The 24,813-nt window shown below is 37.3% G+C and overlaps 2 protein-coding genes across 4 annotated transcripts in view; one reads left to right on the forward strand and one right to left on the reverse strand.

The window, feature by feature from the left end:
• Positions 1 to 266: 266 nt before the first annotated feature.
• On the reverse strand, positions 267 to 15,369 carry DEPDC4 (DEP domain containing 4). Its single transcript, XM_053447868.1, is given in 12 exon segments — positions 267 to 330; positions 419 to 557; positions 2,197 to 2,258; positions 2,260 to 2,361; positions 2,363 to 2,463; positions 5,114 to 5,121; positions 9,380 to 9,525; positions 10,138 to 10,193; positions 10,195 to 10,338; positions 12,726 to 12,909; positions 13,087 to 13,513; positions 15,327 to 15,369. Coding segments are annotated over 12 exon segments (1,476 nt in total).
• SCYL2 (SCY1 like pseudokinase 2) overlaps positions 12,975 to 24,813 on the forward strand; it is a 62,073-nt gene continuing 50,234 nt past the window's right edge. For 2 of the 3 annotated variants that reach the window (XM_047741449.1, XM_047741451.1), the window contains exon 1: positions 12,975 to 13,220. The gene's annotated coding sequence lies outside the window, so the exon portion shown is untranslated. Of the gene's footprint in view, positions 13,221 to 13,306; positions 13,612 to 24,813 lie in introns of those variants that run through there. The other variant, XM_047741450.1, reaches the window with a different exon arrangement.

Here is a 24,813-nt window from a genome sequence, read left to right on the forward strand (position 1 = left end):
TGATACTCCAGTAAAAACCAGACTAGTTGTTCTGTCCATACTTTTTTTTTTTTTTTTAAAGATTTTACTTATTTGACAGAGAGAGAGACATCAAGAGAGGGAATACAAGCAGGGGGAGTGGGAGAGGGAGAAACAGGCTTCCTGCTGAGCAGGGAGCCCCATGTGGGGCTCTATTCCAGGACCCTGGGATCATGACCTGAGCTGAAGACAGACGCTTAATGACTGAGCCACCCAGGCAACCCCTGCCCATACTTTCAATAATGATCTCATTTGCAAAACTGCTTTGATTTGACAAGAATTTTCAGGATCACTGTTTTGTTATCATACTGTAAACAGAAAGATTAACCTTAGCTTAAATGATTTTTTTTTTACAAAAGACGAGAAAATTGTTAAACAGTTATTGAAAATTTTTCCCTGTTTCTTTAATTTGTGGGTATTAGGTTCTGATACAAGAGTTATAAAGGTAAGTAGCCCTCATGATTCTTCTCTAACATTGCGCAGTAACAATCTTAGATACAGTTATGCTGTTTCAAGTGCTTCTATTCTTTTCCCATTTTCTGTAACATGGCTTACAAAAAAATGGAGATTGTAATACTTGGTAGTCCGTTATAACACTACGATGCTGTATTTGGTGTGTGAATTCTTTTTTACAGGAAGAAGGTTTTATGGTGAAATATTTCAAACACACAGGAAACTATTTTTATAATTCTATAGGGTGCCTGGGTGGCTTAGTCCGTTGAGGGACCGACTCTTGGTTTTGGCTCAGGTCATGATCTCATGGGTCATGGGATCAAGCCCCCTGCCCAACTCCAGCTAGGCGAGAAGTCTGCTTGAGAGTCTTTCCCTCTTCTTCTCTCTTTCCCTCTGCCCACCCACCCTCCCCCATCCCCCTCCCCCTACCCCCACACACCCTCTCTCTAATAAATGAATAAATCTTTATAATTCTATGTGGCAAGCACATGAATAATTACATCCAGCATTATCAAATAGTATTTTATTTTTAACATGAAATTATATGGCTACCCACATAGCTAAAAAAGTGACATAATGTATATCGCTGAGTTTTTATTTTTGTAAAAGATTGCCAAGTTAATACATCAGAAATTAATATTTCCATGCTGAGTGAAGTAAGTCAAGCAGAGAGAGTCAATTATCATATGGTTTCACTTATTTGTGGAGCATAACAAATAGCATGGAGGACAAGGGGAGATGGAGAGGAGAAGGGAGTTGAGGGAAATTGGAAGGGGAGGTGAACCATGAGAGACTATGGACTCTGAAAAACGATCTGAGAATTTTGAAGGGGTGGGGGGTGGGAGGTTGGGGCACCAGGTGGTGGGTATTATAGAGGGCACGGATTGCATGGAGCACTGGGTGTGGTGCAAAAATAATGAATACTGTTATGCTGAAAAAATAAAAAAATAAAAAAAAAAGAAATTAATATTTCCAGATACCTCAGCTCTCTAATGCTATAGTATATTAAAGTATGTTTCTTACAATGCCCCTGTGATAAAGTTACCTTAGATCTAATGTCCTATACTACATTAGTTACATTTGATAGTACAATTTACATGGCAGGTAACATTAGTGATGTGAAAAAAGACTTCATCAAGTACTTTGACACAACTGAAGAAAAATATTAAAATGTAATACTCAGTTTATTAAATGTTCTGCTATTTTTTTAAGTAAGCTCTACATCCAATGTAGGGCTTGAACTTACGACCTTGAGATCAAGATTCATATGCACCACTGACTGAGCCAACCAGGTTCCCTATGAAACTTGTATCTTTAAAAATATTTTAGGGGTAACTGGGTGGTGCAGTCAGTTAAGGGTCTGACTCTTGATTTCAGGGTCATGAGACTGAGCATGTCGTCCCTCTCTCTCTGCTAATTTCCACACCCCTGCTCTCTCTCTTTATAAAATAAATAAATAAAATCTTTTAAAATATTATTATATAGGGGCGCCTGGGTGCCTCAGTGGGTTAAGACACTGCCTTCGGCTTGGGTCATGGTCTCAGGGTCCTGGGATCGAGCCCCATGTCAGGCTCTCTGCTCGGCAGAGAGCCTGCTTCCCCCTCTGTCTCTGCCTGCCTCTCTACCTACTTTTGATCTCTCTTTGTCAAATAAATTTTTAAAAATCTTTAAAAAAAATAAAATATTATTATACAAAAAAACTAAGGTTTAAATATCTTCTTTTACCTTAAAGTTCAATAATTCCTGACTGAATATCAGAATACTCATCAGTTAATAGGCAATCTCTCTTGATTATAGTATTTTATTATGACATCAAAGAGTATCTTTTGTGTACCCAGTCTTGTCTTTCCTTTTGGTACTAACTGCTGATTAACTGTAACTATAACTGGTCAGGAAAGTATCCAGACATTTAAATGATGCATTAATAAACCAGTTGTCAACCCCAGAGTTAAAAACAAAAACAAATAGATAGTTAACATTTCCATTAACTACCTAAAAACTGATAAAATATAATAAAGTCTAGCTTATATTTAACCAAATCTAAAGAGACTAATTTTGAGAGACACAGTGAGAGAGGGAACACAGTGGGGGGAGTGGGAGAGGGAGAAGCCAGCCTCCTGCCAAGCAGGGTGGGGCTTGATCCCAGGACTCTGGGATCATGACCTGAGACGAAGGTAGATACTTAGACATCCAGGCGCACCTCATTTATATTTTTCTTAAGTAGGCTGCATGCCCAGCATGGAGCCAAACATGGGGCTTGAACTCATAACCCTGAGATCAAGAGTTGGCTGCTTAACTGACTGAGCCACCCAGATGCTCCTGACCTAGCTATGAAAGCCAACAATAGGTTAATTCCAAATATAAAAAACTGCTACTTAAGCTTAAGAGTTATTGTACACATCTGAGAGAATATAAGATTACTAATTATAATTTTATTCAAGTGGCACAGATAACTGTATTTCTTACTTTTAAATTAAAATACAGTATTACGTTAATCTTAACTTGGGTTTTTGGTAATTTCTTTTAAGAGTTAATGAAATTTTTCATTATCCTAATCATGAGATCACAATTAATGTATTGTTTTTCCTTTAAGTCAAACAAAATTATAAAAGTAGTAGCTATTGTAAATCTCTTGCAGACCTCCCAACCTGGTAGCCTATGCATTAAATTTGGACCATAGCTATGGGTTGTTTGGTTACAAAGTATTTTGAATAAAATTAACTTGTATAAAAACGACAGATTTCTTGTAAAATTCTGGGTTTCAAGCTTTCTTGTAAAAAAATCACAAGATCTCATAAAACACTGGGCTTGAATTCAAATGCCTAACCACAGACAGTTGGTATGAATTATTGGATACTCTCTTTGGGTTGGCACGTCATTTCCAGTTAACCATAAACCCTACCACTCCGTTGTACCCCAAACAGTATGGCAGGGTCTCAGTTACCATTTTCTCGATACTGTCCTATTGGTTTTGCTGTAGTTTTCCCTGCATATATTTCCATCTCTGTGTTAAGTGGGAAAAGGAAAAATAGCCTGAGAGGGCCATACATTTGAAGCAAAACAATGGTGTATGTATCTTTACATGATCGATAATTAAGTACTCCCTTGATCTCTGATCTGTCTGGCTCCTAAAGGCATCTCACTTTGCTACCTTTGAGTTAATGACCAAAAATAAATCAAATTAGCTGTCTTTTAGTGAAAACTTGGTATCATAAATAGCCTCTAATCAATTAGTCCACATTTGTTAATACTAATCTTTTGGCATGGCATCGAACAGGTGTTAGAAAAAAATACATAAAAACTAGTGGACTTCCAGCAGCCATACCCTAAATAAGGAGGCTGACATAGCCACATATGAAATGGGCAAAGGCAAATTTTATTAAATCACTGAGAAACACAAGTAGATATATTATAAATAAGTCCAAAATTGGAAAAAAGAGTATTATGCAAGAGCATCAAGGCAGAACATTAACTTATTCAACAAATATTTATTGAGACCTAGTTTGTTCTTGGCACTGTTCTTGGTGTCAGACATATAATGGTAACCCAAACAGGCAAAAATCCTTGCCTTAACAGAGCTTATATTCTAGGGGAGGGGGACAGGAGGCAATAAACAGAGAAACAAACAAACAAGAAGTGAAATATGTAGTGTGTTTGTTAGTGATAAGTTTTATGGAAAGAAACTGAGCAGAGAAGAAGAGAAGCAGTGCAAGATGGGTTAGTATTGCAATTTTAATCCTTTTAAAAAAATATTTCATTTATTTGAGAGTGCACATGCTCCACAGAGGAAGAGAACATGAGCAGGAGTAGGGGCAGAGGGAGAAGCAGATTCCCCAGTAAACAGGGAGTCCGATGTGGAACTCAATGCCAGGACCCTGAGATCATGACGTGAGCTGAAGGCAGACGCTTAACCAACTGAGCCACCCAAGTGCTCCAGTATTATAATTTTAAACTATCATTGGGAGGATGATATTTAAACAAGGATCTGAAGGAGACAGAGCAGAGAAATGTGCATGTCTAGAACATAGTAACCCAATGCAGAGATGATAAACAGAATAGCTAGTTCTGTGTAGAGAAATCAGCCCAAGATGGATTTTTTAAAAAGATTTATTTACTTGAGAGAGATAGAGTGTGGGGAGAGGAGCAGACAGAGAGGGGGAAGGACAAGCAGACCCCCCACTGAGGGCAGAGCCTAACACAGGGTTAGATCCCAAGACCCTGAAATCATAACCTGAGCCAAAATAAAGAGCTGACCACTTAACCAACTGAACCACCCAGGCCCCCCAAACTCAAGATGGATATGTGGTGACACATACCATCATTATTGTTACCTTTATGGAGCACTTCATACTCAGTGACCTTTGTGCTGAGTGGAGGATACAAGGGGGGTAGACTCTGCATTTGATGAATGTACAACCTATCCAGTATTTAGGATAGATTATATACACATATACATATGTGTATACATATATATATATGTATATACATATATATGTACAGGATGTATATATAAAAAAATATTCAGTGAGGAGACTGTACTTGCGTCATTTATCCATTAAATGTTTACACCTACCAACAGCTAGGTGCTGTGCCATTCAATGGGGATACAATGATGAACAAGAAAAGGACTGTCCCTAAGTACCTCGCACTCTAGTGGGAATAAAGACAAGTAAGTAAGCAGGCAATTTCATTAAGTGTGCAAATGTTTTGGTAGGAGAAGTACAGTGTGTTCAGTAGGAGGCAAACTTGTTCCCACTGAGGAAACCTTTGTCCAAACATATTCTGGAAGTCAAGTAAAACATATTAACAATGGAGTTGCTCTAGCTGGTATCGACATTGCTGAGACCTACCCCACAGAAATGAGGGAGAGGTTGTATTCTGCACCCTAACATTTCTAAAACAATACACATATTTTTGAAATATTAGTCGTGATATTATTAGTAAAAAAACCAAATAACTGTAAAAAGCAAACAAGTCTCAGCAAAGGTGCACCTTAACTCTTCGTGCCAAATGCAAATTTGCAATGAAGCCTGCAGTGATCATGCTACTTTACCATGGCGAGCAGAGTTTTCAACTCAAGTGAAGTAGTTTTTTAGTTATTTGGAAATTAAGAAATGGCTTTTCTCAAAAATAGAGGAACTGATATTTCTATTTCTTGGATGAAATTTATATAGGTGTGCTGCCAATTGCATACTTTAGCCAGATTTTTTTTTTTTTTTTAGTATGTTCTACACTCCACATGGAGCTTGAACTTACAAACCCAAGATCAAAAGATTTATTTATTTATTTAGGGTTTTTATTTATTCATTTGAGAGAGAGAGAGAGAGGGAGTGAGAACAGGAGCAGGGGCGAGGGGGGAAGGTCAGAGGGAGAGAGAAGCAGACTTCCCACTGAGCAGGGTGCACAATTGGGGGAGAGGGCTCTATCCAAAGACCCCAGGATCATGACCTGAGCTGAAGGCAGATGCTTAACCAACTGAGCCACCCAGACGCCCCAAGAGTCACATATTCTCATCAACGATAGTCAAATTATGGAAAAAGCCCAAATGTACATTGACCGATGAATGCATAAAGAAGAGGTGGTATACATATGTAATGGAATATTACTCAGCCATCAAAAGAATGAAATCTTGCCATTTGCAACAGTGTGGATGGAGCTAAAAGTACTATGCTAAGTGAGATGAGTCAGAGAAAGACATATACCATATGGTTTCACTCATATGTGAAATTTAAGAAACAAAACAGATGAACATGGGGGAAAGAAAAAAGAGGTAAATCATAAGAGAGATTCTTAACTACAGAGAACAAACTGAGGATTTCTAGAGGGAAGGTGGGTGGGGTATGGGCTAAATGTGTGATGGATGTTAAGGAGGGCACTTGTTGTGAGCACTGGGTGTTATATGTAAGTGTTGAAACACTAAATTCTTCTCTGAAACTAATATACTACATGTTAACTAGTTAGAATTTAAATAAAAACTTGAAACATTAAAAAAAAAAAAGGGTCACGTGCTCTACCAGCTGAGCCAGCCTGGACCTCTAACCTGGACCTCTAGCCATGGACCTTAGCCATGTTTTGTCAAAGAGAAAGTGGCTTAAATTGTCTTGTTGGCCAGCTAATTATTTAATTTTATAAAATCATCTAGTGCCTGTATTATTTTATTCCTAATTTTATGTCTGTTAATATGTCTGCTGGGGTTGTTTTATGCTAGAAGATCACGAAAAAAAAAATCAGATTTCAGTGGATAACAGAAAAAACCCATTCATGCCTGATTTGTTAGCAATGGGAGAAACTTCCAAATGTACTTTCTCCAGAAAATTTTGGTTTGAACATTTTTCTTCTAAGCAAGTGAATTTTTTTTGCATTAAATACATGAGCAATCAGTGAATTTTCAAGTTAGTTCTCTTTTGCAAACCTTTTTACAGAGACAAAACCCAGAAAACCCCCCAAACTGTTAGATTTAAAAGGCTTTTGAAGATAAAAGGATTTCTTCTTAGTAACCTATGAAAAACTCCATTGAAAACTATGCTTCTGTTAGAAAGAACAACTAAAATAATTTTTGTGTTTCTCTATTCCGAAGGCTGACACATTCAGTTGGAGCAAAGAGCAAACATACACCAAACACATTTCAATCATTCTCATGTCATAAGTTAGCAACACTTTGCTGCAACAATAATGATAAAACACTGATAAAAGTATGGAAATCTATGTCTGAATCTGATGACATTAGTTAAGTGTGGAAACTTGGCAAATTATCTAATTTCTCTAAGTCTGTTCCCTTATCTATAAAATTATCAGTCTAAACTAAAGCAGTGGTTCCCAGACTTGGATGATTTTTGTTTTAACATAAAAACTCTCTTTTTTCTTTTTACAAAGCTTAATAGTTCATTCTTTTATGACTTAATGTTTAAAATTTCTGGCTAAATGCAGTAGTATTTAATCTGTATATATCCTTCTTAATTTCATCTAACATTTTCTGTTAATTCTATCACCCGTAAAAGAGTATATAAAAACATATGTACCATTTAAAGTATTTTGCGGGGGGCGCTGGATGACTCAGTTGGTTGAGCATCTGACTCTTGGTTTTGGCTCAGGTTGTGACCTCAGAGTCGTGGGACTGAGTGGGCTCCACACTTAGTGCCAAATCTGCTTGAGATTCTCTCTCTTTCCACCTGCCCTTCCCACCACTTGTTCTCTTTTTCTATTTATTTTAAAATAAATAAAACCTTAATAAAAAAATAAGATGTTTGGGAGATAAGGTATCAGGGAGGGGAGAGATCTAGAACCCCATTCTCCTCTGTAGGAAATTACTAGATGTATCTAAAACAAAAGATCATGAGATGGCATTATAAGCATGCTATTTAGAAATAGGAGATACAAGTTGTAGATGGATGTCTCTGGGGAGGAGGAAATGAGTGAGAGGAGAAGGGTAGGGAACTCCTAATTTTTGTTAATAAAACATGTAGGACTATTTGAATGCTTCACATTCAATAATAACATTTTTTTTAAAGATTTTATTTATTTATTAACATTTTAAAAGTACATCAGAATGCCAGCTTTCCTTTCCTACTATGTTTTATGTATTTATTTATCCTTCTGAGTCTCAGTTTTCTCAAGTATAAAATGGGAGTTTTAATCCTTACTTTAGAGGCCTATTGTTGATCATACATACAAAATGCATAACAGATTGCTTAGCAAGGGAAAGACCCGATAATTGGAAACTATTTTTTAATTGACATATTTACTGATAAATTACAGCCATCTTTAGTTAGGAATTTCTAGAGATACCCTACATCTTCAAGGGGAAATGATGGGACAACTTGTTTTTTATGTGTAGTAGATAAGAATCACTTTTGCTTGGCTCCTCTTCCTCTGAGTGTCCACTAGTCTTCCTCAGAGTTCTCTTTTAGTCCCACTTGTCTTTTATTGCCCCCCTTTTGGGCACCTTGTCTTTCCCTTAGGACACTTCTCTTAATTATTGTTATATTTTGCTCCTCCAAGGTGCAAATCATTCTCGTCTTGCTTCTTAATGATTTGACCAAATGCAATAAAAGATGTAACCATTCATGAATTACGTATGCATCCCTCTTAACTACTCTGGGTATGGGGCTCTTCTTTCCACCTTTAGTGGCAACATAAGGAGAAAACCACAAGTAGATGAAGTAAACAAAGTGTAGCAACAGGTTGCTTAGTTTGTCCTGAAAGGTAAAGGGTAGGGAGATGTTTGGGAAGGGTTTATACAGTGGAAAAAGGATATGCTTGTAGAAGATGGTCTTGGATTATATATAGTGAGGACTGGTAGTGAGTCTACATGTCTTTTTTCTGGTAGTATGGATTCAACACTTCAGTTAATCTGATCACAGTCATTGTAAAAAAATAAATGTTACTGAATCTATGTTGGCTCACCTGTCTTGTCTGATAAAATTGCTATGTAGAAGGAAACTCTAATAAAGGAGTAGAGAATCAATACACCAAACACACTACTTTTATCATATTTGAAAAGTCAATTCTTGGAGACAGTAAAGTTGGTTACCAGCAGTTATGGGGAAGGGAAAAATGAATAGGTGAAGCAGAGAGGAATTTTAGGGCAATGAAACCATTCTGTGTGATTCTATAATGGTGGATACATGTCATTACATATTTGTAATATATAATATATAACACAAAGAGTGAACACTGATGTAAACTATAGGGTTTGGATGATAATGATGTATCAAAATAGGTTCACAGATTGTAACAAATATATCACTTTGGTACAGGATGTTGATACCTATGGGGGGAGGGGATACATGGGGACTCTATTTTCCACTCAATTTTTTTGTGAACCTAAAACTGTTCTAAAAAATAAGGTAATTAAAAAATCAGTTCTTCCTTATAAAGTTCTGGAAAAAATAATGAAAACTGAAATTACCTTCTTTTGAAAGTGAGAGAACAGTTTTGTCAAATATGATATTTGAAGGTAAAGCCATATTCCCACTCATTGTATGAATAAGTTCCTTTATTCTTTCCTCACTAATCTCTTGTGCTAGAGGATTTGAAATCATTTAATTTCCTGGTCTGTTAAGAAAGAATATGTGGATTTTTCTATTCTATTCTATTCTATTCTATTCTATTCTATTCTATTCTCTATTCTATTCTATATATTATATGTGGGATCAGAATTTCAAATATACATTTTAACTTATTAAAACTTATTTAGACATTCCCTATTTCCACAATGGACTTCAGGGAGCTTACAATAAAAAAACGCCAGTAATAAATTTGTTAGATAATAGAATGTCACCAAGAGAGGACAGATTACGATTGTAAATAAATAAAATATACTAATTCTAAAGTTAACAAGATTACTATGATGTAATAGAAAATTTTTACTCTTAGTTTCCAGATAATCTTGGCTCTTTTTACTTTGGCTAAGTCACTTTTCAAAATTATAAAGCTTATAACTCATCAAAGAAGATATAAATTTTCCTTGTAATTCTGAAAAAATTATGTGGTAATGTCTTCCATAGTGGTTTTAGAGCAAACACAGACATGGATTAATTTTCACGTGGCTTTTCTTTTATTGGCTTCTGAATAAATCTGAAAGCATGACGTTTAAGTTGAGCTCATCAAAGTCAGTTCTGTCCGAGTCTAAACACAATATATTACAGCATATTGGCTGATACTAACCTTAAAGATTCCTTCACTTTTATTTCATCAGTGAGCCCATTCGCAGAATCCTTTTCTTCTTTTGCAAAAAATATAAGATGATTTATTGCCTAGAAATCTGTAGAGACTACTGTTTGAATTTTCAAATTCTAATTCCTTTTCATTTTCCAATAGCTTCATTCCTACTGGTTCAAATACTTTATGATTCATTAGAATGTGCAAAGACAAACTCCTTTAAGAAGAGAGGTGTCATTACACTACTTAGGCACATATTTTGCACAAGATGACTTAATACTACATCAACAGGAACAGAACCAGTAAAACAGTGTTTGTATGTTCATAAATGATGTCTCCTTTTCATTTCCACTTGAGTCTGATGGGAGTGAATAATACCATCCCATAGCTGAGTAGATTGAAAAGGATCAGAGCATCCTGAAAAGAAAAAAATTAAACATGTTTCTTACAAATTTAGATTACACAAAAATATGTAAGTTTCCCAGTTTTGACAACCTTATGCTTTTATAGGGCATATCTGCTGCCAGCACCTCTTTTCTTTTCCTCCCATCTTATGTAAACCATAATCTATTTACTAAGACTGCACCATGTCTGCCAATAAAAAACAGAGTAAACCCAGGAACTTGCTTCACTGGTATGGAATATATTATTGTGTGAATTTATATACCCTTAGTGTTTCATGATTAACTGCTAGCTACACTTAGTCTTGAAGAATATTATTTTAGGGCATATTTAAAAGAAATGCACACACACATTAGTCTTGATTATTAGAGCTGTGGCTTCATGAGGCTCTTTGCTTTTTCTTTCTTCACTTTGCCTTTCTTGACCAATGGCAGGTTCTTCATGAAAGAGATCTAGGCCAAGGAGCTGGACAAAACGAATCAATTTATCTGCCAGTTGTTCTGTAAGAAAAAAGTTTGTGAGGAATAATGAAAACCTGAAAACAATAAACCTGGGAGTACATTTATATAAATTTTGTCATTGCTATCTTGTGGAATATTAAACAGCTAATTTGGAAGAATGAAATTTAGAGTGTGGAAGGATTTCATTAAGTAGGAAAAACGAAACAAAAATGAAAGCAAGTAGAAAATGTGTATACTATCATCTTAGTTACATAAAAATGAATTCCTGAATTACACACAAATATATGTAAATAAATAGAAAGGTCTAGAAGACTAACCTTCAAACAATTAAACCTTGTGTTCACTTTTTATTATATATATTTGTGAACTTTTAAATAATATACATACATACATTTTCAATTAATTGGAGACAGTAAAATTTTTTCATTGAGATATATATAATTCACATGCCACAAATTTACCTTTGTTTTTTAGATTATTTCTTTTAAAGATTTTATTTATTTGAGAGAGAGAGAGGGGGGGAGGGAGTGAGAGAGCATGAGCAGTGGGGAGAGAGAGAAGCAGGCTCCCGCAGAACAAGGAGCCCAAAGTGGGGCTGGATCCCAGGGCCCTAGGGTCATGACCTGAGCTGAAGGCAGCTGCTTAACCAATTGAGCCACCATGAGATCCCTATTTTTAAATTATTATTATTTTTTAGTAGGCTCTATGCCCAAGGTGGGGCATGTGAATTCACGACCCCATGATCAAGAGTCACCTGCTCTGACAACCAGTCACCCTGGAATTCACCCTTTTAAAATGTAGAATTCAATGGTTTTTTAGTACATTCACAAAGTTGTGCAACCATCACTATTATTTAATTTCAGATCATTTCGTCACTTCAAAAAGAAAGCCATACATTAAGGAGTCACTCCTCATTTCTTCTTTACCCCAGTAAATTTTTAATTAAACAATTTTAAGAATAAGGAAATAAGTTGAAACATCTAGACTGCTGTTTCTAGGTCTTTTGTTAGAATCCAAGAATTAAAGCTCTCTCCTTCTTTGACTGGAAACAGGATGCCCAATTTTCCATAATAGTCTGATGTTTATGATAAAATGACATAAATAAAAGCCCCATCACCTTCAAATGTCTTCCATTACAGAAACTGTCAGTCTGTTTATCCTTGAAATAGCCCAATACCCTGTGGGTACTGTGGAGACAGGAGTAAGGGGGAGGGTGAGGAGTGAAAAGCGAGGAATTAGATGGGTGAAGGAGTGATGGGCGAGTAGGTAAGAGGGTAGGGCGGAGTGGGTGGAAAAGGCTATGATGGGTGCAGACAAGGGTGGACCATCTGTCTCTCTAACCTTCATTAAACAAGCAGGCTGGGTTAAGGACATAGTTCTCATGCTTGCCACCTTGTACTTTAACCCTTGTCGTTCTAAGTAAAGCCTGCTGACCTGTAGCAGCGTTGGCGTTATCTGGGCACTTACTAGAAACGCAGAGTATCAGAACCTATTCCTGAATCCAAACTGCATTTTAACAAAGTCCTCCGATAATTCGTGTGCATATTAATGTTTGTGAAGCACTGCTTCCCTGGACGCCCCAGGGAGAGTAGCTCGAGAAAAAGAGTAGTGATTCTTCACCCAGGACCAGAGAGGGCAGGTGGGCTGGGAAAGGGACGGCCCTCGGGAGTCAGGTCCAAACCACCCGCTCCTCTCAGCTGCCCTTCCCTTCAGTACTCATTTGGTTACGATCAATAGGGCTCTCTGTCTCCTTTTCCGACAGAAGGTACCGCTAGGGCTCACGAAACTCCTCCCGCTCCGTCATGGCCCGGGAACCCCGCTCCGGCTGACCAGGCTACGGAACCGCAGGGTCGAAAGAACCGCCTCTAGCTCGCGCTCCGGCTCCTCCCCCGGCTTGTAACCCCGCCCCTGAGTACTGGGTTGGGGCGGGGCCTATATTCCCTGGGCCCCGCCCCTTCCGAACCTGTCGGAAGTGACGTCATGCCCTGGCCGGCCGGTCTTTCGGTCTTCTTCCCCCTCCCGTACTCTTCTTCCCCAGTCCCTCCCCTCCCCTCCCCCTTCCCTCCTCCGGCTTCAGCCTTTGAGGCCGCACCAGTGGAGGAGGCTATGGAGTAAGCTGGCGGCGGCGGCCACACTCTGAGGCTGAACAGGAGCCGCCAGGAAGCGTTTGGGGGGGGCGGGGGAAACGAGCCCCAGCACCGCCCCTCCGGGGAAAGAAGGGAAGAGGTGAGTGACCGCCCACGGGCACCGGGCGATCTCCTTCACCTGCCACACTCCCTCCTGGGCTCTTAAGGCTAGCGTGGAGGGAAGAGGGAAGGACCCGCGCCCAGGGTAGGCCTTCCCAATGCCCATAGAGCTGGTGACTGTTGCCTGGTGACGGGCCTGCGGGGTGCGGGCCGGGACGGTGGGCGCCCTCGCCAAGCCAGACTGGGGGAGCGGCGAGCTCCGGGGAGCAGATCCGAGAGGCCCGAGTCCCCCGAAGAGGCCTGGAGGCGACGGGAGACCAGGGCCGGAGTCATCTGCGGGAGGAGAGCCCCTCTCTCAGGCCTGGAGCTCGGGTTTCCGCGGTGGCGATCTTGGTTCCCTTTTGGGAAATTGGACACTACTCCGCGACTGGGTGAACACAGCTCCAGTCAGTTCTGAGGTCTGCACCTGATTACCTGGGTTACCCAACAGCGAGCGCCCTACAGCCAGGCGTCCTTTTCAGACAGTAGCTGTAGTTCTGGAACGGAAGGTTATTGTGTGTGAGGTGGGTGGGGCAGGTGTTTTGTAAAGACTAACATCCCCCTGGGTGGCTCCTGCGCCCTTTTTTTTCTAAGCGGGAGCGAAAGGGTGGAGGAAGGTTAGACCGATAAAGCTTGCGAAACTTCTTGGGATCCGATTGAATACACACCTCTGATCACTAATTAAGGAGACCACTACTCGTAGGTCAACCCCTATAACAATCATCAGTGGAACTGGACCCGAGCGACTTAAAAGTGCCATGTCAGTAGTGACTTAAACTTGTAAGTGCAAACTAATTTGTTTGTAGGTCAAAATCAGGCATTATTTGTATGATGACTTTTTCTTCTTTTTTCCTTTTTTTTTTTTTTTAACAAATTTGATTCTGTGAATAATAAGTTTTCTAAGTAGCGTTCCCACCTCTATCCATTCTGGAAAATTAACATAGTTTAACGAGAATGCTTCAAACCTGCCTGTCACTTTAAAACCCGATCATGTTCTGGTCATGGCTTGAGAGTCAGGTACTCGTTAGGCTTCTTGTCTTATTCTTTAATATAAATACTCATGTTAAAGCTTAAAAATGGCTTATTAGCTGAATGTATAAATAGAATTCTTGAGACAATATTAAATTAGTCATAAAAGACGCTTTTGGAAGATTTTGTGTAAAGGAAAGGAACCTAGTGGAAGGTAAGGATCTTCATTCTGTTCAGATCCACTTTACACACATGCCAAGGCCTTTTCTTTTGTCCCTGAGATCCAGAAACACCCAATAAAAACAGATGCATTGTACTTCTATACAATAGCATACTTCTGAACAATTCGACCCAATAATTGGGAATAACTACCCTACTCATGTTTGAAATTCATTATCTCCCCCCCATCACTAACAATCCTCATATTGTGTTTAACTCAAGTGACTAGCTTCACCATCCCTTTCTATAGTAGAAGTGTGACATCTTCCTGTCTTGCATGACTCATATTAATTTTTCTTGATGTTTATTAATTTGGCCTCTTAATTATGTCCACTCTTCATTTCCACTACTAGTACTCTAGTTCCAGCCATCATCATCTCTCATCTGAAGTATAACCAGCTTCCTAATTATGGCCTACCTGCATTTTTGTGGCCAGATCTGTAGTTTTCCACACCAGATTGAGTGACTTTTTCAAAATGCAGATCTAATCACATTGTCTTCATGTGTAAAGCCCTTCAATGATTTTTTTATTGTTTTTAAGAGAAACTAGCATCCTTAACAACCTGTTTGGGTCCCTGGTTACCTTTCCAGCCTCATCTCCACAGTGAGTTCTGGCATTCCTTTCTCCCCTAGTCACTCTTTTCTTTCTGTTCTGCTTCAAGGATGTGGCTTTTGGCTATGATACTTCCTCTGCCTGGAAACGCACTTCTTTCCTCTTGATCCAGTTACTACTGCCTATTCAGCTCAGTTCCGGGAAGACTTTCTTGAATAGGGTAGATTCCCATAATTTTGTTCCTGTGACACCATTGCAGAGTTGCCATATTTATTAATACTTAATAAATTAATGAAATATTTCTCGCGATACTTTGTAAGTGCTAAATAAATGTTTGTTAAATGAATGAATTTGTTCAGTGCTTACTAAATGTGCTAGGAATTACATTAAGCATTTTATGTGTCGTCATCTTTAGTCCTCCAGACAACTACTTGATATATTTGGGTGGCCTGTCCCACCTATTATGGATTAGAAATAGTGTTAGGGAGGTAGTTGCTGGTCCCAGTGCTAGTAAGTATTAGAAAAGGTATTTGAACTCAGGTTTCCTTGCCACTGACGATCATGTACTTAATCACATAACATTTAATTCTCACACTCTGCATCAGAACAACTGGGGAGCTGCTCAAAATACAAATGCCCTGACTGCTTTTTATAGATTCTGATTCCAAAGGTTTGAGATAGTAGGTAGGTATCCATGTGATTATCAAATTAGCCAGTCATTTGGATGTTATTAGATGTATTTAGATGTTCATCAGTGTTTGAAAACTATTGCCTTAGACAACAGTTCAGTGCTTTATGAGTTTCAGTTTTCACATATTTTACTTCACTGTGTTTCAGATTTTGTATGTTCTTAAAGCAAGGAAGAATTGTAGACCTAAGAAAATGAGCTTAGTGGTCAGTCTCATTTCCTACCCAGTTATTCCTTCTCCCCCTTCTCCAGCTGAAGGGGCTGAATAGTGAGATACCGCCCCAATGCTGCTACTTTTTATAAATTATGGTAATTTTAAGAATCTGATTGAGTTCCTATAGTAAAAACTACACTAAGCACGTGGGCTTTAAGTGCCTTCAAAAGAGTTGGATGTGATCTTTTCTCAGATCTTATTGTTCACATTACTAGTTCGATATTTGAACATATGTTGCCTTAAAATTTCTCATGTTGATTTTAAGTCTTATGGGACAATGGTCTTAATAGTGATGGAATGTTTTACTTCTTGTTTCTCCTACTGCATCCAGTATGGTGCTTTCCAAGTAGTAGGTAACCAGTAGTTTGTTGAACACATGTGTGCATCACTGTGCATTCCTAAGACTCTTTAGTGTTTTATGTTTTTCTTAAATCCGGTTGTCTCCTGTAAGTAATCTGTTCTAGCTCAACTGATAATTATTAGATACTTTTTTGTAGTTGTAAAGAGAATGATTGTACTCGGCTGGTGTAATCTATGTTTTCTGAATAAGATTAAACATGATGGGAAGGCCAAGAATACTGTTCACCTTTTTTTTTTTTAAAGATTTTATTTTTTATTTGACAGAGAGAGAGAGAGATCACAAGTAGGCAGAGAGGCAGGCAGAGGGGGAGGGGGAAGCAGGCTCCCCGCTGAGCAGAGAGCCCGATGCGGGGCTTGATCCCAGGACCCTGGGATCATGACCCAAGCCGAAGGCAGAGGCTTAACCCACTGAGCCACCCAGGCGCCCCTGTTCACCATTTTTTTGACAACTGTATCTTTTTAAAGCTTATAGTAATCTCTGAGTGCTCTCACAAGAGAAAAAATGTATTTCAAGAATATATCTCAGAATCATTTTACTTTAGACATAAATAGATAAGCACTGCATATGGGAGTGTAAGGTGTGACAGTTTCCCCAAATTTTATGAATCACACCAAAAGTATTTGTGTCACATTAATGTAATTCTTATTTTGAATCACAAAATTTCATTTTATGAATACTTAGCTATATAAGTTACTGTATAAGTGGTATTCTTTTATTTTCAGCCATTTACATAGAAAGAAATTTCAGATACTTGTGCCTCTTTAAGGAATAAAACAAAATGTTTTGAGTTCATTGGTATTTATTTGCATTGTTCATTTGTGGTCAGTGTATATTATTTTGTGCTTATTGAAAGACTAGTTTCTTGAGACTAACATGAGACTAACAAGTACTAAATATAATTTCATTATAGTTGTAATTATTGTAATTATAGTAACTATTTTATTTGCATGATAGTATTTCCACAATACATAAATACATGTAATTACTGTAACTAATTTATTTGCATTACAGTAATTCCACAACAAATACATAAATGCAAGCTAATTCTACTTTTTAATATTTTGTTCTTGGGGAAGTAAGTAAGTTATGTTACTTGAAAATGCAGGAACTTTTTTTAGCATAAATCTAATTATATTCCTGCTATCTCTAGATTTATGAGTAGGCAGAAATGAAGGAATTGCTAATTCTTTTCAGCTACCTGCCATCAGGTGCTTTAATAGTCAACCCACCTTCTGGAAGGTGCATATAGAATCTAGTATTGCATCAGATTTACCTTCTGGTTCTATTAAAAACCAAGTGATGGCTGAGCCAGATGGTAGAGAGAGTGAGTCTTGGAATCATAATTAAGTTGTCCCAAATCTTATTTTGACTGAAATTTAGGAGGGAAAGATGATTGAATTTGAAGTGAATTCTACTAAATGGTGTACAAGGTGAAACGTCTTATATGAATGGACATTTCTGTCATTTGTAACTTTATCTTTGGAAAAGATGAGCTTTTTTCTTCAACAATCAAGTGAAAATTTGAAAAGCTGTCATTTTAAGAAAAGGTATTTAACTCTAGGTTTCTTACATGTCAAAGGGATGTTGCTAATTCAAAATCTCATTTAAGTTCAGGTCTTCTTTTAAAAGTTCTTTTAGTTCATTTGTCTTTAGCCTTCTGTTACTCTCATGATATTCTTGGGTCCTCTTGGCTAACCTTTTTCAAGGTTATAGCCTTAACTGCTGTACTGTTCATAAGCTCATGGTACCCAAAGTTTTGTCTTCAATCACGACTTTTTTTCCCTAAGTTTTTGGCCTGTATATCTAAAAACCTATTAGGTATATCTCTGTGTGAATGTCATTCAGGCAGCTCAACTTCAACATGTCCAAAATTGAATTCTTCCTCTCCTAAAACCTAGACTCTGAAATGGGAGACTTAATAGGGATTCCTAGTTTTGTTCCTATCCTTTATCTAACTGGTCACTAAGTTCTCTTAGTTTTAACTCATACTTGTTTCTTCCTTTTTCCTTTCTTTTCCTTCCTTCCTTACTATTACCTTACTTGAGCAACTTCTCCCTCTGTTAAAATTTGTTTAAAATATAACATATAGTACATAAAAGTACATAGCAAAGTTTAACATATAATTATAAAATTAATATCCATGTAACACCTTTGAAATACCCCCTCATCCCACCATCTCTTCCCTGTCTTCCCTGCCTCTATTTCCAAGTGTCCTTTCTTTTGTCTTCTTGCTTTGTATACATTTTTAATTATATATGTGATATATATCTGTATATATCATAATGATATATTATATATATATATATGATATGACATATCATACATCATGATCTATATATATGTATAGATATATATGATATATATATCATCCCTGAACTACATATTGATGTTCTCTTCAGTCTTGCCATATTCCCTGCTTCCACTCTTGGTATATCTTTCATTCTTCTTGATAGAGTGATTGATCTTACTCATGCTTGAAACCCTTCTGTGGTTTATGGCTTGATTGCTTACTACTAATTGCTCTTGGTGATGTGGCTTTTCTGTTTCCTTTCCCATATTTCCCTGTTTCCTCCAGCTTTTATTGGAACTGCTTTGTTTTTACTTTATCTTTACTTCTGTACTACTCTCATTCTTTGTCTAGTTCATTCCTATTCACCTTTAGAGACATCTCTAGCATTAATGTTTTGCTAACACCTTCTTCCCTCTGTTCCTGGTTTTTGTTGTTGTTGTTGTTGCTCCTATAAGACTTTGTATATATATTTTGTAGATTTTATCATTGTGGGCTAATGCTATGGTTGGTTTACTTCTCTGTTTCTTGCCCCTTTGATGGTAAGATCTTTCGTGGCTTATTTTTCCTTCTTTCTCCCACAGTTTCTTATATAGTATCAGGTACATAGTGGGTACTCAATAAATATTAAATAATTTACCAGGTGACTTTCCATTTCTTTTCCTACCATGTGTATGCTACTCTTGGCTCTGATGGATGATGGAAGAACTTCTCACATTTGAATATTACCTCTGAAATTATCCTTTACTTTCATACTGAGCTATTTGTAGTTTTCAAATCACATCATGGTCTTTTATCCCTTACTGTAGCTTGGTATGTACTTCTCTGTTAATTGCTGTAGGTCTTTGCCAGTCTGAGTCCACTGGCTACAGATTAAGTCCCTAAAGAGCAGAAGTGTTTCCATTTACATCTGTATTTCCAGTGTGTAACTAGTACATGGCATGTAATATGTAGCTACTCAGGCAGAATTAGAGGAATGGATATGTAGGTTTTAAATAAGGTTTTTATGTCCCTTCACATCCCCCATCAAAATCAGCAGCAGATGTTCATAGAGAACAACTTGGCATAGCAATAAATATTTTCACAATGCCAATAGTAACATTTTCTAACTGCTCACAGAAATGCAGCATTAAATTAAAAAGGGAAAGAGAGTCTCTTTCTGTTTACAGACAGTTAAAATCTTTCATAGAAGAAAGTAGGTCATATTTACATAAATATAATTTAATTAACATAGAAAACTGGATACAAACTCGTGCTCCCTTAGGCCAATGGCCTTCCAAATATTTTTGCTTGTGTGTTCTCTAAATAATTTTGAAAAACAATGTACTCCTTTGCCTGTTTTTAAGTTGATGGTATCTGAAAGTTTTCCTCAAGAGTTTTGTTAGTTACAAAGGATTTAATTTCTAGGTTGTTGCATATTGTGATTATTTTACTTTCATCAAAACTTTGGAGTTTTTGCTTATTGAATAGTGAAATTAACTTGTTCTTATACATCCAGATGACAGCTATTTTATTTCTTAATTGTAAATTCTGTGATCAATAAGGCATGGGGTCTTGCTGTTAGTGTCTGGCCTGGAAGAAATAAAGTACAGCCTCTTTCAGTACTTTTTTCCAAATTTCTTTTTGCTTTATTTATTTATTTATTAAGGTTTTATTTATTTATTTGACAGAGAGAGAGAGGGCAGGCTCCCTCCTGAGCAAGAAGTCTATGGATGTAGGGCTTGATCCCAGGAGTGACCCGAGCTGAAGGCAGACACCTAACTGAGCCACCCAGGCACCCCCTTCTTGCTTTATTTTTAAGAGACTTTCAGGTTTTTGTTTTTGTTTTTGTTTTTGGCAGAGATCACAAGTAGGCAGAGAGAAAGAGGGGGAAGCAGGCTCCCCACTGAGGAGAGAGCCCAACTTGGGGCTTGATCCCAGGACCTTGAGATCATGACCTGAGCTGAAGGCAAAGGCTTAACCCACTGAGCCACCCAGGCACTCTAAGAGACATTCAGTTTTAATGTATTTTTGAATTGCATCTCCCCAATTCAAAGTTTTTTATATCCAGGGAAATGCCATATAAGAAGATTTTGATAGCTGAGAAAAAACACTTTTCTGTGGTCAAGTGGGAAAAAATTAGGAGGAAATTGTTGGTTAAGGAAGATTTGTAGGACACAGACTTTGTCAGACAAATCATTGTTAGGAAGGAGTGAACATGGAAGTGGGAGATTTGAAGAATAAGAGGGTTTTAGACCTCTTTGTGCCCTGAATCCTTCACAATCTAGTAAAGTCTGTGGACCCCTTCTCACAGAGTAATATTTTAGATCAGCTTGTCAATTTCTATAAAAGCCTTTGGGATTCTGTTTGGATTGTATTGAGTCCATAGATCAGTGGGGAACTTGGTATCTTAACAATATTGAGTCTTCCATTTCATGAACACAGTCTTTCTTTTTAAGTCTTTCTTCATTTTTCTCAGCAAATTTTTGTTTTCATTGTACAAGTCTTGTATATCTTGTTAAATGTATCCATAGGTATTTCATGTCCTTGAAATGGTATTTTTTTTTTAAGATTTATTTATTTATTTATTTGAGAGAGAGAGAGAGAGAGACAGTGAGAGAGAGCATGAGCGAGAAGGTCAGAGGGAGAAGCAGACTCCCCGTGGAGCTGGGAGCCCGATGCGGGACTCGATCCCGGGACTCCGGGATCATGACCTGAGCCGAAGGCAGTCATCCAACCAACTGAGCCACGCAGGCGTCCCGAAATGGTATTTTTGAAGTTCCAGTGTTTGTTTCTAGTATATCAAAATAGCCATTTTTCCATTCTTATATTCTGTAATACTCAGTAAACTCATACTAGTTCATACTAGTTCCAGTAGTTTTTTATTTTTGTAGATTTCTTCTGCCTTTCTGTGTACATGATCTGAAAACCTTTCATTTTATTTTCTTAATTGCTTTGGCTAGGACCTCCATTAGAATATTAAAGTGTAAAAGTAGATATTTTTACTTTGTTCCCAAACATAGTGAAAAAGCGTTCAATTTTTAAAAAATTTTTAAATATAATATTAGCTGTAGGCATTCAAAGATTCCATTGATCAGGTTGAGGAAGTTCTTCCCTTCCCTTCCCTTCCCTCTTTCTTCCTTCCCTCCCTCCCTTCCCTCCCTCTTTCTTCCTCTCTCCCTCCCTCCCTCCCTCTCTCTCTTTGCTCCCTCCCTCCCTCCCTTCCTTCATTCCCTCCTTCCTTCCTTGTAGGCTCCACGTTGAATGTGGGGCTTGAACTCACAGCCTCAGATTAAGAGTCACAATGCTTGATGGACTGAGCGAGCCAACTTCCCTGAGGAGGTTTCTTTCTGTTCTTAGTTTGCTGAGTTTTTATTGTGAGCGGGTATTGAATTTTGTGAAAATTTTTTTCTGCTTCTATTGAGATAATTGTATTTCTCTCCTCCATTATTCAATTAATATGGCAAATCACATGAATTTGTTTTTGGGTATTAAATCAACCTTGCATTCCTGAGATAAGTCCCTCTTGATCATCGGGTTGGATTTATTGGATTTGATGTACTTAGTATTTTGTTAAGGTGTTTTACATGTTGATGAAGGATATTGCATTTTTCCTTTGTGTCATTTGTTGTTGGTGTCAGGGCAATAATGACTATGTAACATGGCATAGGAAGTGTTCTCTTCTGTGTTCTGGAAAAGTTTGTACCGACCTGGTTATTATTTCTTCCTTAAATGTTTGATAGAATTCAACAGTGAAGCCATTTGAACCTGGAGTTTTATTTTGTGGTAAAGTTTGTAATTATGAATTGGATTTCTTTTTTATAGGAATTTTCTGATTTTCTGTTCCTTCTTGAGTCAATTTTGGTAGTTTTGGCTTTCAAGGGTTTTTTCCATTTCATTCAAGTTGTTGAATTAATTGGCATAAGATCATCTATAGTATGGATTTATTATTTAAAATCTATGAGATTTATTTATTTTTAAAGATTTTACTTATTTATTTATTTGACAGAGAGGGAGATCACAAGTAGGCAGAGTGGCAGGCAGAGAGAGGGGTAAGCAGGCTCCCTGCTGAGCATGGAGCCCAATGTGTGGGCCTATCCCAGGACCTTGAGATCATGACCTGAGCTGAAGGCAGAGGCCCAACCCACTGAGCCACCCAGGCACCCCTAAAATCTATGAGATTTAAATAGGATTAAAGTCTGTAGAGTTTCCTCTATTTCTGATATTGACCATTTATGTCTTTTAAATTTTTCCTTAATTTGGCTAGAGGCTTATCTTTAAAAAAAAAAAACAAACACAGGTTTTGGCATCATTGATTTTTCTTTTTCATTTCTCTACTAAATAGAGTTTTACATTATATTCAGTCTGTTTCGTTGAGTTCTACTCTTTATTTACTCTTTCCTACTTATTTTGCATATAATTTTCTTTTCTTTTTTTTTTCCCCCTCCTAGCTTCCTAAGATGGAAGGTGAGACCACTGATTTTGGCATTTCCCCCTTTCATTTATATATATATATACATGTATATACACACACATATATTATAAATATTTAAAGCTGTACAATTCCCACTAATCACTGCTTTACCTACATCCCACAGTTACTTCATTTTCTTTCTTTCTTTTTTTTTTTTTAGAGATTTCATTTATTTATTTGACAGAGACATAGAAAGAGAGCACAAGTAAACAGAGCAGCAGGCAGAGAGAGAGAGAGAAGCAGGCTTTCTGCTGAGCAGGGAGCCTGAAAAGGGACTCAATCCCAGGATCTCAGAATCATGTTCCTGAGCAGAAGGCAGCCGCTTAACTAACTGGGTGCCACCCAGGCACCCCAATATTTCATTTTCAGTCACCTCAAAGTATTTAAAAATTTTCTGTGATTTATTTATTTTAGCTGTTGGGTTATTGAGAAGTGTTTAATTTCCAAATATTTGCATTTTTTTCTACATATTTCTCTGTTACTAGTTTCTAGTTTAATTTCATTGTGGTCAAAGAACTTGTTTTGTATTAAAGTGATTTTAAATATTTTGAGATTTGTTTTATGGCCCGGAAGAACATAGTCAGTCTTACTGAGTGATGCATGTACACATGAAAACAAAATGGATTGTGCTGTTGTCAAGGGGGTGTTTTGGGTCATGTTGTTTGATAATGTTCAGGTTTTCTGTATCCTTACTGATTTTTTGTCTACTCAGCCTATGTCCACCTGTTACTGAGAGAGGATCCTTGAAGTCTCCAACTATAATTGTAGATTTGTCTGTTTCTTTCAGTCATTTTCTTACTGTATTTTAAAGCTCTTATTCAGTATGTACACATTTAAGGTTTTGTTTTCTTAATGAATTAACATCTTTGTTATTATGAAATGTTGCCTTTTCTGTTTGTTATGAATAAGGCCACTCTAGCTTGATATATTTTCACATTCTTTTAGTTTTAAGTCATCTTGTAAAGTGGGTTTAAAGTGGATTTCTTGAAAGCAGCATATAATTGGGGTTTGCTTTTTAATCTAGTTTGACAATCTCTGCCTTTTAATTGGAATTTTAAATCATTTGTACTTAATGTAATTATTTATTGGGTTGGATTTAAGTCTGCTATCTTGCTATTTTCTACTTGTCACAATTATTCTTTGTTCCTTTCTTCCTCTTTTCCTACTTTCTGTATTCATTTTACTTTAGGATTCCATTTTATTTCCATTATTGACCTTTTAGTTGTATCTCTTTTATTTTACTTATTTGTCTAGGATTTAATATATGTCTTTAATTTGCTATAATCTATTTTCAAGTGATATTATTCCACCTAACATATAAGAATCTTTCAAACTGGGGCGCCTGGGTGGCTCAGCGGGTTAAGCCGCTGCCTTCGGCTCAGGTCATGATCTCGGGGTCCTGGGATCAAGCCCCGCATCGGGCTCTCTGCTCAGCAGGGAGCCTGCTTCCTCCTCTCTCTGCCTGCCTCCCTGCCTGCTTGTGATCTCTCTGTCAAATAAATAAATAAAATCTTTAAAAAAAAAAAAAAAGAATCTTTCAAACATATACTTCATTTCCCCTCTCCTGTCCTTGGTTTGTCATATTGTTTACTACTTCATATATCAATATATTTTTGTTATTTTTGTTTGAAATGATCTTTAAAAGACAGCATGAGTTTTTTTTTTAATATATACCCACATAATTTTTATTTCTAGTGTCCCCCATTCTTTTTGTGGATTCACATTATTATTTGATATCTTTATCCTTCTGTTTGAAGGACTTCTTTTGATATCTCTTGCAGTGAGTATCTGTTGGCAACAAATTCTCTTAGATTTTGTTTTCCTGAAAAAGTATTTCACATTTATTTTAT

This window comes from Lutra lutra, chromosome 8, assembly GCF_902655055.1.
Source record: "Lutra lutra chromosome 8, mLutLut1.2, whole genome shotgun sequence".
In the NCBI taxonomy this organism is placed as follows: Eukaryota; Metazoa; Chordata; class Mammalia; order Carnivora; family Mustelidae; genus Lutra; species Lutra lutra.